The sequence below is a fragment of the Ranitomeya variabilis genome, chromosome 4 (genome assembly GCF_051348905.1).
Source record: "Ranitomeya variabilis isolate aRanVar5 chromosome 4, aRanVar5.hap1, whole genome shotgun sequence".
Lineage (NCBI taxonomy): Eukaryota > Metazoa > Chordata > Amphibia > Anura > Dendrobatidae > Ranitomeya > Ranitomeya variabilis.
In genome coordinates, this window is record NC_135235.1 from 319,902,809 (window position 1) to 319,917,073 (window position 14,265).

At 46.8% G+C, this 14,265-nt stretch overlaps 1 protein-coding gene across 5 annotated transcripts in view; it reads right to left on the reverse strand.

Annotated features, from left to right (window-relative positions):
- Positions 1–14,265, reverse strand: part of GRIK4 (glutamate ionotropic receptor kainate type subunit 4) — an 888,411-nt gene that overhangs the window by 62,332 nt on the left and 811,814 nt on the right. For all 5 annotated transcript variants that reach the window (XM_077250470.1, XM_077250471.1, XM_077250472.1 and 2 more), the window contains one exon: positions 3,869–3,982. In XM_077250470.1, coding sequence (XP_077106585.1) covers positions 3,869–3,982 — 114 coding nt within the window. The remainder of the gene's footprint in view (positions 1–3,868; positions 3,983–14,265) is intronic.

A 14,265-nucleotide genomic window follows, 5' to 3' on the forward strand; every position in this document is an offset into this window, starting at 1 on the left:
TGTTTTTAGACCCCGGTCTGTAAGTGACAACAAAATTGAACCGCGTGAAAAACAATGCCCAGCGAGCCTGCCTGGGGGACAGATGCTTGGCTGACTCCAAATACAGCAGATTCTTATGATCGGTAATAACAGTATCCTGATGTACCGACCCCTCCAAGAAGTGTCGTCATTCTTCAAAGGCCAACTTGATTGCCAACAACTCCCTGTTGCCGATATCGTAGTTACATTCGGCGGACGACAGTTTCTTGGAGAAATAGGCGCACGGACGCAAACCACTCAAAGATGAGCCTTGAGATAGTACCGCCCCCACACCAACCTCAGACGCATCGACTTCCACAACAAAGGGTTTTGATACGTCTGGCTGAACAGGAATGGGGGCTGAAACAAAACTGTTCTTAAGAAATTCAAATGCGCGCACAGCAGCCTCAGGCCAAACGGAGAAATTGGTACCCTTTTTAGTCATGTCAGTTAGCGGTTTAGCAATGATGGAAAAATCCCTCATAAATTTCCTATAGTAGTTAGAAAACCCAAGGAACCACTGAAGTGCTTTCAGGTTATCAGGACGTTCCCAGTGCAGCACCGCTTGCACCTTAGCGGTGTCCATTTTAAAACCAGAAGCAGACACAATATAACCCAAGAAAGGCAACTCTTGAACAGAAAATACACATTTCTCAAGTTTAGCATACAGCTTATTCTCTCTGAGAAGCTGTAACACCTGCCTGACATGATTTAAATGAGCATCACGGTCGCAAGAATATATGAGGATGTCATCTAGGTACACGATAACGAATTTCCCCAAAACATGCGAGAACACATCATTGATGAAATGTTGGAACACTGCAGGTGTGTTAGTCAACCCAAAAGGCATCACCAAATTTTCTAAATGACCCTCAGGGGTATTAAAAGCCGTCTTCCACTCATCACCTTGACGGACTCTTATGAGATTGTACGCCCCCCTGAGGTCAAGCTTGGTAAACCACTTAGCACCCGCCACCTCGTTGAACAAATCTGGTATCAGTGGCATCGGGTAAGAATCACGAACCGTAATCTGGTTCAACTCCCTGAAATCCAAACACGGGCGTAATCCGCCATCTTTCTTCTTCACGAAGAAGAACCCTGCTGCCACCGGCGAGGATGACGGCCTGATGTGCCCTTTGCTCAAGCTTTCAGCAATATAATCTTTTAACGCTTGTCTCTCCGGACCGGAGATGTTAAACATCCTTGCTTTCGGCAACTTGGCCCCTAGTTTAAACCTGATAGAACAGTCATAGGGACGATGTGGCGGCAACTCTGAACAACCCTTTTCAGAGAACACATCCACAAAATCCAGAAGTGACTCCGGAACGCTTGAAGTTACCGCAGCCACACATGTGGCCAGGCAATTCTCCTGGCAGAACTCGCTCCACTGAATTATGTCCTGAGTTTTCCAGTCAATTACCGGGTTGTGCATGGACAACCAAGGAAAACCCAAAACCACCTGAGCAGGAAGACTCCTGAGCACCTTACATGTAACCCGCTCGGAATGTAGAACCCCAATGTGGAGTTTCACCTCAGCCACAAATTCAGTAATCTCCCCCTGAGAGAGAGGAGCAGCATTGATGGTGACCACGCGGATAGGATGAGACAGTTTTTCAATCCTAAAACCTGCTGTGCGCGCAAACTCCTCATCAATGAGATTTGTGGCTGAACCACTATCCACAAAAACAGTAATTGGCAGCTCACTGCCAGCGATAAAAACCTTAGCAGGGAGCATGCATTGAGAAACCACCATGGAGGATATACATAAGCTCAGATTGGTCTCCTCCACACCCCCTGAGCTTAGAAGTTTTCCGCCGTTGCGTTTTTCTTAGACAGCAGAGGACAGATGTTAATAAAATGACCAGTTTTACCACAGTAAAAACAGGCTCCCTGCTTCCTGAGCTCAGGGGCTCGACGCTTCACATGTGACACCCCTGCGATTTGCATAGGCTTCGTGGGCTCACCTGCAGCAACCTCACGTGAACCTAAACCCTCTCCCATAGGCGGTGTCTCATGCTCCCCCTGACGCAAACGGCGATCAATGTGGACAACCAGACTCATAGCGGAATCTAGAGAAGCAGGAGTCTTGTACATCAGAAGGGCTTTTTTAACCCTTCCAGAAACCCCATGAATAAACTGACTCCGCAATGCTGGATCATTCCATTGTGTATCGATCGACCAGCGACGAAATTCAGAACAGTAATCCTCTGCAACTCGCTCCCCCTGGCGAATAGTGCGTATCTTAGATTCTGCTAGAGCCATTCTGTCAGGTTCATCGTAGATTTTTCCAAGAGAGGAAAAAAACTCTCCACAGAGTCAAATGCAGCAGAATCAGATGGCAAAGAAAACTCCCATGCTTGGGGATCCCCGCTTAACAATGACAACACCAGGCCCACATGCTGAGCCTCATTACCCGAGGAGATTGGGCGCATACGGAAATATAGATTGCAAGCTTCACGAAAAGAAAGAAATTTACTGCGTTCCCCAGCAAATTTTTCAGGCAAAGGGAATTTAGGCTCAGCAACTCTTCCTGTCGCTCCAGCTTGCACATTAGATACTGCTAGTCCCTGCTGCTGAACTGCCCCCTCAGCTCAGTGACCTGTAGGGACAGCGCCTCCAACTGGTGGTTTATGGAAGTCATGGGATCTATGACAAAAGAAAAAAAAAGAAACCCCCTTTTTTTTTTTCTTTTTTGTTGTTAGGCCGATTATAATGTCACGGGAAGACTAGGTGAGCGAGAGCTAATTACCCGGGCCCCTGTAATTTCCCCCAGACTAGGGAAATCCTGACTGGCCCTCTACCTGGAGTTTACACTGATGGTGTGCATGTCCAGGCCTCGAACCTCACCCTGTCTCCTGTTTCAACCCTAGGCTGAAACCTCCGCCCACCACCCAGTGAAGAGGTAATACACCAATACCCACAGTTAGCACAGACAAGGATAAAGGAAAATATACACCACGCCGCAGTCACTCAGGAATACACTATAAATGTGCAGGGCAAAATAAATACAAATATAGGAAGGAGTAAATAAGACTAAGGAAAATACACCACCAGCAACGAATCTCCAACAACCAGCTCTCCACTCCAGACCGAGATAACAACGCACAAGACAGAAGCTATAATCGGCGACGCCCAATGATCAGGAGAACTATTTAAAGGCAATGGGCATGGCCCAGCTTCCAATCCGAGGATCAGGTAAATTAATCATGTCACTCTCCGCAAGGAGAAACAATACTTCTTGGATCCTAGATCCCCCATAAATTGATGGCATATCCTGACAGTTTTAGTAAATCGGGCCAAGTGTTCTTTGGAAAAAGGCTGCAACAGGAAGGATATTTTTTTGCTTCACATTTCCCATTTCCTTTGAATCCACTCCTGACTTTAGCTCCAAAAATGACGTAAAAAAAACCTAAAATGGTAAAAAATAGTGTGTGAAACTAGGTTTTTGGCCAAAAAGAAAAATACCTCTCAAACATAAAGTGGGCATCAGAATGACAAAAGATTCAATTCGACTCAGTTCCCATTCCGTATTTTTGGTCCATGTGTTAATGCCATTCTTTTCAATCATAGGCAGCAGGGAGCGAAAGGAAAGAAAAAGTGTGACTGAAAACTGCATCGTTCTTTGCTCATTTTGGATCTATTCCCAGTATTGGCTGAAAAAGTTTCCTGCCAAAAACTGCAAAAGTGAACTAGACCCTTGGTGTATCTAAATTATAAAGTGCAGGACATAAAGTCTGTCAAATAAAAGCAGGCTTCAGAGATTGCCCATAATCCTGGGTCATCGGCTATTGTACCTACAGACTATGATTTTATTGACAAAAAAGAAAGATGATCCTGTCAAGAGGCTTACCATATGGACACGGTACAGAATGCTGATTCCTAAAGTCATGAATGGTTTTGAGAAGTCGATCACCTTTTCTCTTTCTGCTGTTATTGTCAGTCCAGCAACCGCCAGATCTGCCTTCTGGGGAGAGAAAGTCATCAGACACATCATTTCTTATAAATACACACAGAATATCAAAGAATTCTAACAATGTTGCTAAAAACCTTGACACATGTATGTTAGAGGTTTATTACCAAAGTAGCTGAACACTGCGCTCATATTTTTCTCTGACAGCGCCATAGACAATCAAAGCCCAGTTCCAGGGAGACATTCTTGGGATCTTTGGGGGTCCCAGTGATCAGACCCCTGTGCAATCGGGATGCTAAATGGCAACGCTGAGATAAAACTAACATTCCCTGCAATCTATAAAATCACAGACGGTTCCAAAGCTATAAAATAAGGACAGACCATGCAATTTTGGAGAAAAGGGGAACCAGTAAGGCAGAAAATGTCTGTTCCTTTCCACAATCACAGCAACAATGGCAAACAGGTGAAGAGGGAAACTGACAGTTTAATTTGGCATTAATGGAGTTGTAAAGCCAATACGAGATCATCTTGATTCCTGCCGTCGGATCTCCTCTCCTCCCTGTTATGACTTTTCTGTTCCGCAAGTCTGGGGGAACTTTCTGTGGAAAAAAGTGACCATCCGCACAGAGTCCAGACCTTAACTCTATCCAACACCTTTCGGATGACCTAAAACGGAGATTGGGAGCCTCTTCTCCAATATCAATGTCTGACCTCACAATTGATGTTCTGGATAAATGGGCAAATATTCCCACCGACATTTCCAAACACTTGTAGAAAATCTTCCCAGAAGAGTGGAAGCTATAATAGCTGTAGATAGGGGGGAGCATGGACTAACTTATATTAATGTCTATGGCTTTATAATGGGAGGTCAGAAAAGCTCCTACAGGGGTAATGTGTAGTGTCTAGTGATGAGCAAGTTGTGCTCGTTACTCCAGTTTTCCGAGCATGCTCTGGTGGTCTCCGAGTATTTTGGGCGTGCTCGTACATTATATTTGTGTCCCCGCAGCTGCATGATTTGCGGCTGCTAGACAGCCTGAATACATGTGGTTATTCCCTAACAAACAGGCAATCCCTGCATGTATTCAGGCTGCCTAGCAGCCGCAAATCATGTAGCTGCGGGGACACAAACATAATCTACGAGCATGCCCAAAATACTCGGAGACCACCGAACATGCTCGGGAATCTCGAGTAATGAGCACATACTTCTGTCCATATGGTGTAGGTATAAAGATAGATCTCATATATATGAGAGGGCCACCTCCAGCCCAATATGAAAGCATAGCCTATAACTATATTCTTCTGACTCCTAGTAAAGGTGGCTTTATTCTGTATATGCCACTAATCCATTGTGATATATTGATTTATGGCAGCTATCCCCTGCTGCTTTCTGAGGACTTTTCCAGTGAGCAGTAATGAGAAAATGATATGTAGCGCACAGGCACTTTGTGATGAATAAAGCTGCGGCTGGTTCTCCGCACGCACAGTATGGTAATCTCTGTAAGTTTATGCAGACGTGCAATGTGCAGCTCTTCTTTGAGGCAAGTATATAACAAGCGTACGGGAATAATCAGCGTCCTGCCCTGGGGATACAGCTGGCATGTCTGATGGCTATTTGCTCTGAAAAGCAGCATTTTGTGTGTTGGTGCAAGAACTAGAGTGAGGAAAATAAAGCGGGCTCCTGAGAGCCAGGCATGCTCCATGAGCAATAAGCATTACCGAAAGCTGCTGGATATCGGGAGAGCCCAGGACAAATCACCCACTTGTTTTTGGTACTTGGAAACTTTTTCTTGGATTTGTTACAAAGTAACTTCACAGTAATAATGTGGAGTTATTACCTCTACGTAATGGTGGGATTAGTACAGTTCAGTATATACACAATGCCAGAATCTACTAGGATGATGTAGACACAGAGACCCTGATTCCAGAGATGTATCACTTACTGGGCTGCTTGCTGCAGTTTTGATAAAATCACAATTTCATCTACTGCAGATCTAGAAGTACTCGGAATGCTGAACTCTATACATAACCCCGCCCACACCACTGATTGGCAGCTTTCCAGGTACACTGTGCATAGGCTGAAAGCTGCCAATCAATGACATAGCAGTCCAAGTAGTCCTTTAGTGATAATCTCCTGCTGATAAAGCAGTGGTTTTATAAAAACTACACTAAGTAACTCAGTAAGTGACACATCTCTGGAATCATGATCCTTGGCTCTACATTAGGTGGCAAATATAAGATTCCCTTCAAAGTGCATTTACAATGACTGATTAGCCTAGGAACACTCAATCCTGATATGCGGGGCAAGAAGCCTGTGGATCATTCAACAAACAATTTAAACTCTTTTTCATCGGTTGAAATTATTTTTAAGCCTACTTAAATATCATCATTGTAGACAACAGCTCATTCTGAATAAACAAGACCTGTACTGGTGAAAAGGATGACAGCGTAGTGTGTTACTAACGGTAATGTTTGGCACTGTGGTCCCAGCTGTCTTCAGGTCATTGACCAGGTTCTCCTGTGTAGTTCTGGGCTGATTCCTGACCTTTCTCAGAATCACACTTACCCCACGAGGAGAGATCTAGCATGGAGCCCCAGACTGAGGAAGGTTTAGGCCATGTTCACACTTTGCGGGTGACCTCTGCGGGTTCTCCCGCAGCGGATTTGATAAATCTGCAGGGCAAAACCGCTGCGGTTATCCCTGCAGATTTATCGCGGTTTGTTCCGCGGTTTCCGCTGCGGGATTACTCCTATACTATTGATGCTGCATATGCAGCAATATGCAGCATCAATAGTAATGTTAAAATAAAAAAAAAGTTTATATACTCACCCTCTGACGTCTCGATCTCCTCGGCGCTGCACCCGGCGCTCCGGTTCCAAAGATGATGTGCGAGAAGGACCCTTCGTGACGTCACGGTCATGTGACCGCGATATCACGGTCATGTGACTGCGACGTCACCGCAGGTCCTGTTCGCACAGCAACTCTGACCGGACGGCCGCGTGCAGCGCTGAGAGGTGAGTATAACATGATTTTTTATTTTAATTCTTTTTTTTACCCCAAATATGGTTCCCAGGGCCTGGAGGAGAGTCTCCTCTCCTCCACCCCGGGTACCACCCGCACATGATCCGCTTACTTCCCGCAACGTGGGCACAGCCCCATGCGGGAAGTTAGTGGTTCAATGCATTCCTATGGGTGCAGAATCGCAGCGATTCTGCACAAAGAAGTGACATGCTGCGAGTTGTAAACCGCTGCGTTTCTGCACGGTTTTTCCCGCAGCATGTGCACTGCGGTTTGCGGTTTCCATAGGGTTTACATGTTAATGTAAACGCAATGGAAACTGCTGCGGACCCGCAGCATCAAAATCGCCGCGGATCCGCGGTAAAAACCGCAAAGTGTGAACATGGCCTAACAGTCATCTTGTGTTTCTTCCACTTTCTAATAATTGCAACAAAGTTGTTACTTTCTCACCAAACTCCTTGCCTATTGTCCTGTAGCCCATCCCAACTTGTGCAAGTCTACAATTTTGTCCCTGGTGTTCTTAGACAGCTCTTTGGTCTTGCCCATGGTGGATAGGTTGGAGTGTGATTGATTGTGTGGACAGGTGTCATTTATACAGGCAACAAGTTCAAACACGTGCAATTAATACAGGTGAGTGCAGAGTATAAGGGCTTCTTATAGAAAAACTAACAGGTCTGTGAGACAGAATTGTTGCTGGTTGGTAGGTGATCAAATACTTATTTCATGCAATAAAATGCAATTTAATTATTTAATAATCATACAATGAGAATTTCTGGTTTTATTTTTAGATTGTATCTCTCACAGTTGAAGTGTACCTCTGATAAAAATTACTCACCTCTCCACTCTTTGTAGGTGGGAAAACTTGCAAAATCGGCAATGTATGAAATACTTATTTTCCCCACTGTGTATATGTACAGTGAAGGAAATAATGATTTGACCCCTTGCTGACTTGGTACGTTGTTACGCCCGGTCCGGTTCCTGTACCTTCGCGGGGTCCCCATCGGGACTCCCGCTCTGTGCCGGCTCCACGCTGTCCGGACGGGACCTCTGCTTTTCCTTCCTCCTCTGCTCCCTGGCGTGCAGCCAGCAGGTCCTTGCACTGTGTGCTTAGGTCGCGTGCGCACTCACTCCTGGTCTCTTAAAGAGACAGTGCACATTTTTCAAAAGGTGCTTCTGACCAATGGCGTGTGAATGATTGCTATTTATAGTTCCTCCACCATAGGGAGGGTGCCGGATCAACAAGTATCCTCAGCTGCTAACTTCCTGTTCCTGCTAGCACATACCTCCCAACCGTCCCGGATCCCGCGGGACTGTCCTGATTTTGACAGTCAGCCCCGGATTTAGTTGTCCCGCACTACGTGCCTAGGGCGGGGACAATGCAGGGGGCGGCACCTGAGTAACTTAGGTTTGTGGCTGTTTTTTTTTTTTTTAAAAGCTGCCTCCTGACCGACCGTGTGCCCCCCCCGCCCCGCCCCCTGTGCGGCCCTGCCACGCTGAGGGAGAGAGCCAGCAGCGATCAAGATGAAAGGTCAGCGATTCACTACCTATGGCTGTGTGTGCACGGAGCTCCGGCTTCTCCTGCTCTTATCTGCTATCCCAGCAGAGAAGGAGAGACGGGGGAGGTGCCGGGATAGTGCAGAGCTGTGAGCAGGAGACTGAAGACTTCAGCAGAGAGCTGCACATGGACATCAGCCGCCCCTGCATCACAGAGGAGATTGTGTGTGTGTGATGTGTGTGATGCTGCATGTGTGTGTGTGTGTGTGATGGCTGCGTGTGTGTGTGTGATGGCTGTGTGTGTGTGATGGCTGTGTGTGTGTGTTATGGCTGCGTGTGTGATGGCTGCGTGTGTGTGTGATGGCTGTGTGTGTGTGATGGCTGTGTGTGTGTGTTATGGCTGCGTGTGTGATGGCTGCGTGTGTGATGGCTGCGTGTGTGTGTGATGGCTGCGTGTGTGATGCATTTGTGTCAAAGCTGCATGTGTTTGTGAGCTGCATTTGTGATGCTGCGTGTGTGAGCTGCGTGCGTGTGTGAGCTGCGTGCGTGTGTGAGCGTGTGTGTGAGCTGCGTGCCTGTGTGTGAGCTGCGTGCCTGTATGTCATTATACAGTATGGAGCATCATGTGTGGTCATTATACAATATGGAGCATCATGTCCGGTCATTATACAGTATGGAGTATCATGTGCGGTCATTATACAGTATGGAGCATCATGTGCAGTCATTAGACAGTATGGAGCATCATGTGCGGTCATTAGACAGTATGGAGCATCATGTGTGGTCATTATACAGTATGGAGCATCATGTGCAGTCATTAGACAGTATGGAGCATCATGTGCAGTCATTAGACAGTTTGGAGCATCATGTGTGGCCATTATACAGTATGGAGCATCATGTGCGGCCATTATACAGTATGGAGCATCATGTGCGGTCATTATACAGTCTGGAGCATCATGTGCGGTCATTATACAGTCTGGAGCATCATGTGCGGTCATTATACAGTATGGAGCATCATGTGCGGTCATTATACAGTCTGGAGCATCATGTGTGGTCATTATACAGTATGCAGCATCATGTGCGGTCATTATACAGTATGGAGCATCATGTGCGGTCATTATACAGTATGGAGCATCATGTGCGGTCATTATACAGTCTGGAGCATCATGTGTGGCCATTATACAGTATGGAGCATCATGTGTGGTCATTATACAGTCTGGAGCATCATGTGCGGTCATTATACAGTATGGAGCATCATGTGCGGTCATTATACAGTCTGGAGCATCATGTGTGGTCATTATACAGTATGCAGCATCATGTGCGGTCATTATACAGTATGGAGCATCATGTGCGGTCATTATACAGTATGGAGCATCATGTGCGGTCATTATACAGTCTGGAGCATCATGTGTGGTCATTATACAGTATGCAGCATCATGTGCGGTCATTATACAGTATGGAGCATCATGTGTGGCCATTATACAGTATGGAGCATCATGTGCGGCCATTATACAGTATGGAGCATCATGTGCGGTCATTATACAGTCTGGAGCATCATGTGCGGTCATTATACAGTATGGAGCATCATGTGCGGTCATTATACAGTCTGGAGCATCATGTGTGGTCATTATACAGTATGCAGCATCATGTGCGGTCATTATACAGTATGGAGCATCATGTGCGGTCATTATACAGTCTGGAGCATCATGTGTGGTCATTATACAGTATGCAGCATCATGTGCGGTCATTATACAGTATGGAGCATCATGTGCGGTCATTATACAGTATGGAGCATCATGTGTGGTCATTATACAGTATGCAGCATCATGTGCGGTCATTATACAGTATGGAGCATCATGTGCGGTCATTATACAGTATGGAGCATCATGTGCGGTCATTATACAGTCTGGAGCATCATGTGTGGCCATTATACAGTATGGAGCATCATGTGCGGCCATTATACAGTATGGAGCATCATGTGCGGTCATTATACAGTCTGGAGCATCATGTGCGGTCATTATACAGTATGCAGCATCATGTGCGGTCATTATACAGTATGGAGCATCATGTGCGGTCATTATACAGTATGGAGCATCATGTGCGGTCATTATACAGTCTGGAGCATCATGTGTGGTCATTATACAGTATGCAGCATCATGTGCGGTCATTAGACAGTATGGAGCATCATGTGTGGCCATTATACAGTATGGAGCATCATGTGTGGCCATTATACAGTATGGAGCATCATGTGCGGCCATTATACAGTATGGAGCATCATGTGCGGTCATTATACACTCTGGAGCATCATGTGCGGTCATTATACAGTATGGAGCATCATGTGCGGTCATTATACAGTCTGGAGCATCATGTGTGGTCATTATACAGTATGCAGCATCATGTGCGGTCATTATACAGTATGGAGCATCATGTGCGGTCATTATACAGTATGGAGCATCATGTGCGGTCATTATACAGTCTGGAGCATCATGTGCGGTCATTATACAGTATGCAGCATCATGTGCGGTCATTATACAGTATGGAGCATCATGTGCGGTCATTATACAGTATGGAGCATCATGTGCGGTCATTATACAGTATGGAGCATCATGTGCGGTCATTATACAGTATGGAGCATCATGTGTGGTCATTATACAGTATGGAGCATCATGTGCGGTCATTATACAGTATGGAGCATCATGTGCGGTCATTATACAGTATGGAGCATCATGTGCGGTCATACAGTATGGAGCGTCATGTGTGTTCATTATATATTATGGAGCGTCATGTGTGGTCATCGTACAGTATGGAGCATCATGTGTGGCCATTATACAGTATGGAGCATCATGTGTGGCCATCATACAGTATGGGGCACTGTGTGGCCATATTTTTTTGTTTATAATTATTGTATATGAAACAGTGTGATCGGCAGTGCTAAATGGGTGTGGTTGGGATGTGGATATGGGTGTGACTAATTATGAATGGGTGTGGTCAGACGCGTGGCCTAAAATTTGCCGCGGCAAAAAATTGTCCCTCTTTCCCATCTTCAAAAGTTGGGAGGTATGTGCTAGCATGTGCTTCTGTTCTGAAATCTCTGTCAGTGTTTCGCTTACACTGTTTGTCTCCACAGACTATCTGCTACCTGTTACCTGGCTATTCTGGACGATCTCCAGCCTGCTTACTCCGGTTCCATCTCGTCCCGCCATTCAGTCACCTGAACCTCAGGGCAACGTCGGTACCACTGGAACCAGTCTCTACCCGTACCCCTGGTATCCACCGGTTAGCTCTACGTCACCTGCTAACCCTGTTTGTCCATCTGTCCCGCTGGGTCAGCTACCATGAGTCTGGGGTCTAACTGGAGGTAGCACCCGTGTCCCCCAGGTGTCCCATTCTGACCCTATTCGAGGGGTCTTACTACAGGTGTCTGGGGCTCACGTAGTCACACCCCCTTCAGAGCCCCCCGGACCGTGGTCCAGAGGTTCCTCTGTGACAATAAAAACGAATGTGAACTTTACTACCTGTGCCTCTGTTTCCATTCATTACAGATTGCTCCAGCCATGGAACCCGCTGGATCCCAGGTACCACCGGCCATGGAGCTGTCTGGAGGTTACCCATCTGAGGAGTCAACAGGACAAGCTCACGATTTTTCTGCACAACTGGTGTACTCGCATGGAATCCCTGGTCTCTTCTCCTGCACCCGATTCTGCCACTGGCATCCAGGTGTCTAGCTGCACAGCAAGTAGAGGTCCTCGCTTGGCGGCTCCCACTCGCTTCCGTGGTGACCCCGTTCAGTGTCGGGGGTTCATTAATCAGTGCACGCTGCACTTTGAACTCTTGGGGCATATGTTTGCTTCTGATCGGGGCCAAGGTGGGCTTCATCATGTCTCTGTTATGACCCCAATGGCGAGGGTCTCAGAGGAACGTGGAAGTCTGCAGAATACAAAAATCCAGCTCATAGGGCAGTGGTAACTGGGTTGACCATATATCTACTCCTAACGCCAACACTAGAAGTAGCCGGGGATCATTCCTACGTTGATTCTAGATGACACGCGCCAGCCGGAGAATCTAGCTACCCCTAGTAGAGGAAAACAAAGACCTTTCTTGCCTCCAGAGAAGGGGACCCCAAAGCTGGATAGAAGCCCCCCACAAATAATGACGGTGAGGTAAGAGGAAATGACAAACACAGAAATGAACCAGGTTTAGCACAGAGAGGCCCGCTTACTGATAGCAGAATAAAGAAAGGTAACTTATATGGTCAACAAAAACCCTATCAAAATCCACACTGGAAATTCAAGAACCCCCGAACCGTCTAACGGTCCGGGGGGAGAACACCAGCCCCCCTAGAGCTTCCAGCAAAGGTCAGGATATAGTTTTGGAACAAGCTGGACAAAAATACAAAACCAAAACAAATAGCAAAAAGCAAAAGGCAGACTTAGCTGATATAACTGGAACCAGGATCAGTAGACAAGAGCACAGCAGACTAGCTCTGATAACTACGTTGCCAGGCATTGAACTGAAGGTCCAGGGAGCTTATATAGCAACACCCCTAACTAACGACCCAGGTGCGGATAAAAGGAATGACAGAAAAACCAGAGTCAAAAAACTAGTAACCACTAGAGGGAGCAAAAAGCAAATTCACAACAGTACCCCCCCCCTTAGTGAGGGGTCACCGAACCCTCACCACGACCACCAGGGCGATCAGGATGAGCGGCATGAAAGGCACGAACTAAATCGGCCGCATGAACATCAGAGGCGACCACCCAGGAATTATCCTCCTGACCATAGCCCTTCCACTTGACCAGGTACTGAAGCCTCCGCCTGGAGAGGCGAGAATCCAAGATCTTCTCCACCACGTACTCCAACTCGCCCTCAACCAACACCGGAGCAGGAGGCTCAGCAGAAGGAACTACAGGCACAATGTACCGCCGCAACAAGGACCTATGAAATACATTGTGAATAGCAAACGACACAGGAAGATCCAGACGAAAAGATACAGGATTAAGGATTTCCAATATCTTGTAAGGCCCAATAAAACGAGGTTTAAATTTGGGAGAGGAGACCTTCATAGGAACAAAGCGGGAAGAAAGCCATACCAAATCCCCAACGCGTAGTCGGGGACCCACACCGCGGCGGCGGTTGGCAAAGCGCTGAGCCTTCTCCTGTGACAACTTCAAGTTGTCCACCACATGATTCCAGATCTGCTGCAACCTATCCACCACAGAATCCACCCCAGGACAGTCAGAAGGCTCCACATGACCCGAAGAAAAGCGAGGATGGAAACCAGAGTTGCAGAAAAAAGGTGAAACCAAGGTGGCGGAACTAGCCCGATTATTAAGGGAAAACTCAGCCAACGGCAAGAATGTCACCCAATCGTCCTGATCAGCAGAGACAAAACACCTCAAATAAGCCTCCAAAGTCTGATTGGTTCGCTCCGTCTGTCCATTAGTCTGAGGATGGAAAGCAGACGAAAACGACAAATCAATGCCCATCCTACTACAAAAGGATCGCCAGAACCTGGAAACGAACTGGGATCCTCTGTCAGACACAATATTCTCAGGGATGCCGTGCAAACGAACCACGTTCTGGAAAAACACAGGAACCAGATCGGAAGAGGAAGGCAGCTTAGGCAAAGGAACCAAATGGACCATCTTGGAGAAGCGATCACATATCACCCAGATAACGGACATGCCCTGAGATAGCGGAAGATCAGAAATGAAATCCATGGAGATATGTGTCCAAGGTCTCTTCGGGACAGGCAAGGGCAAGAGCAAACCGCTGGCACGAGAACAGCAAGGCTTAGCTCGAGCACAAGTCCCACAGGACTGCACAAATG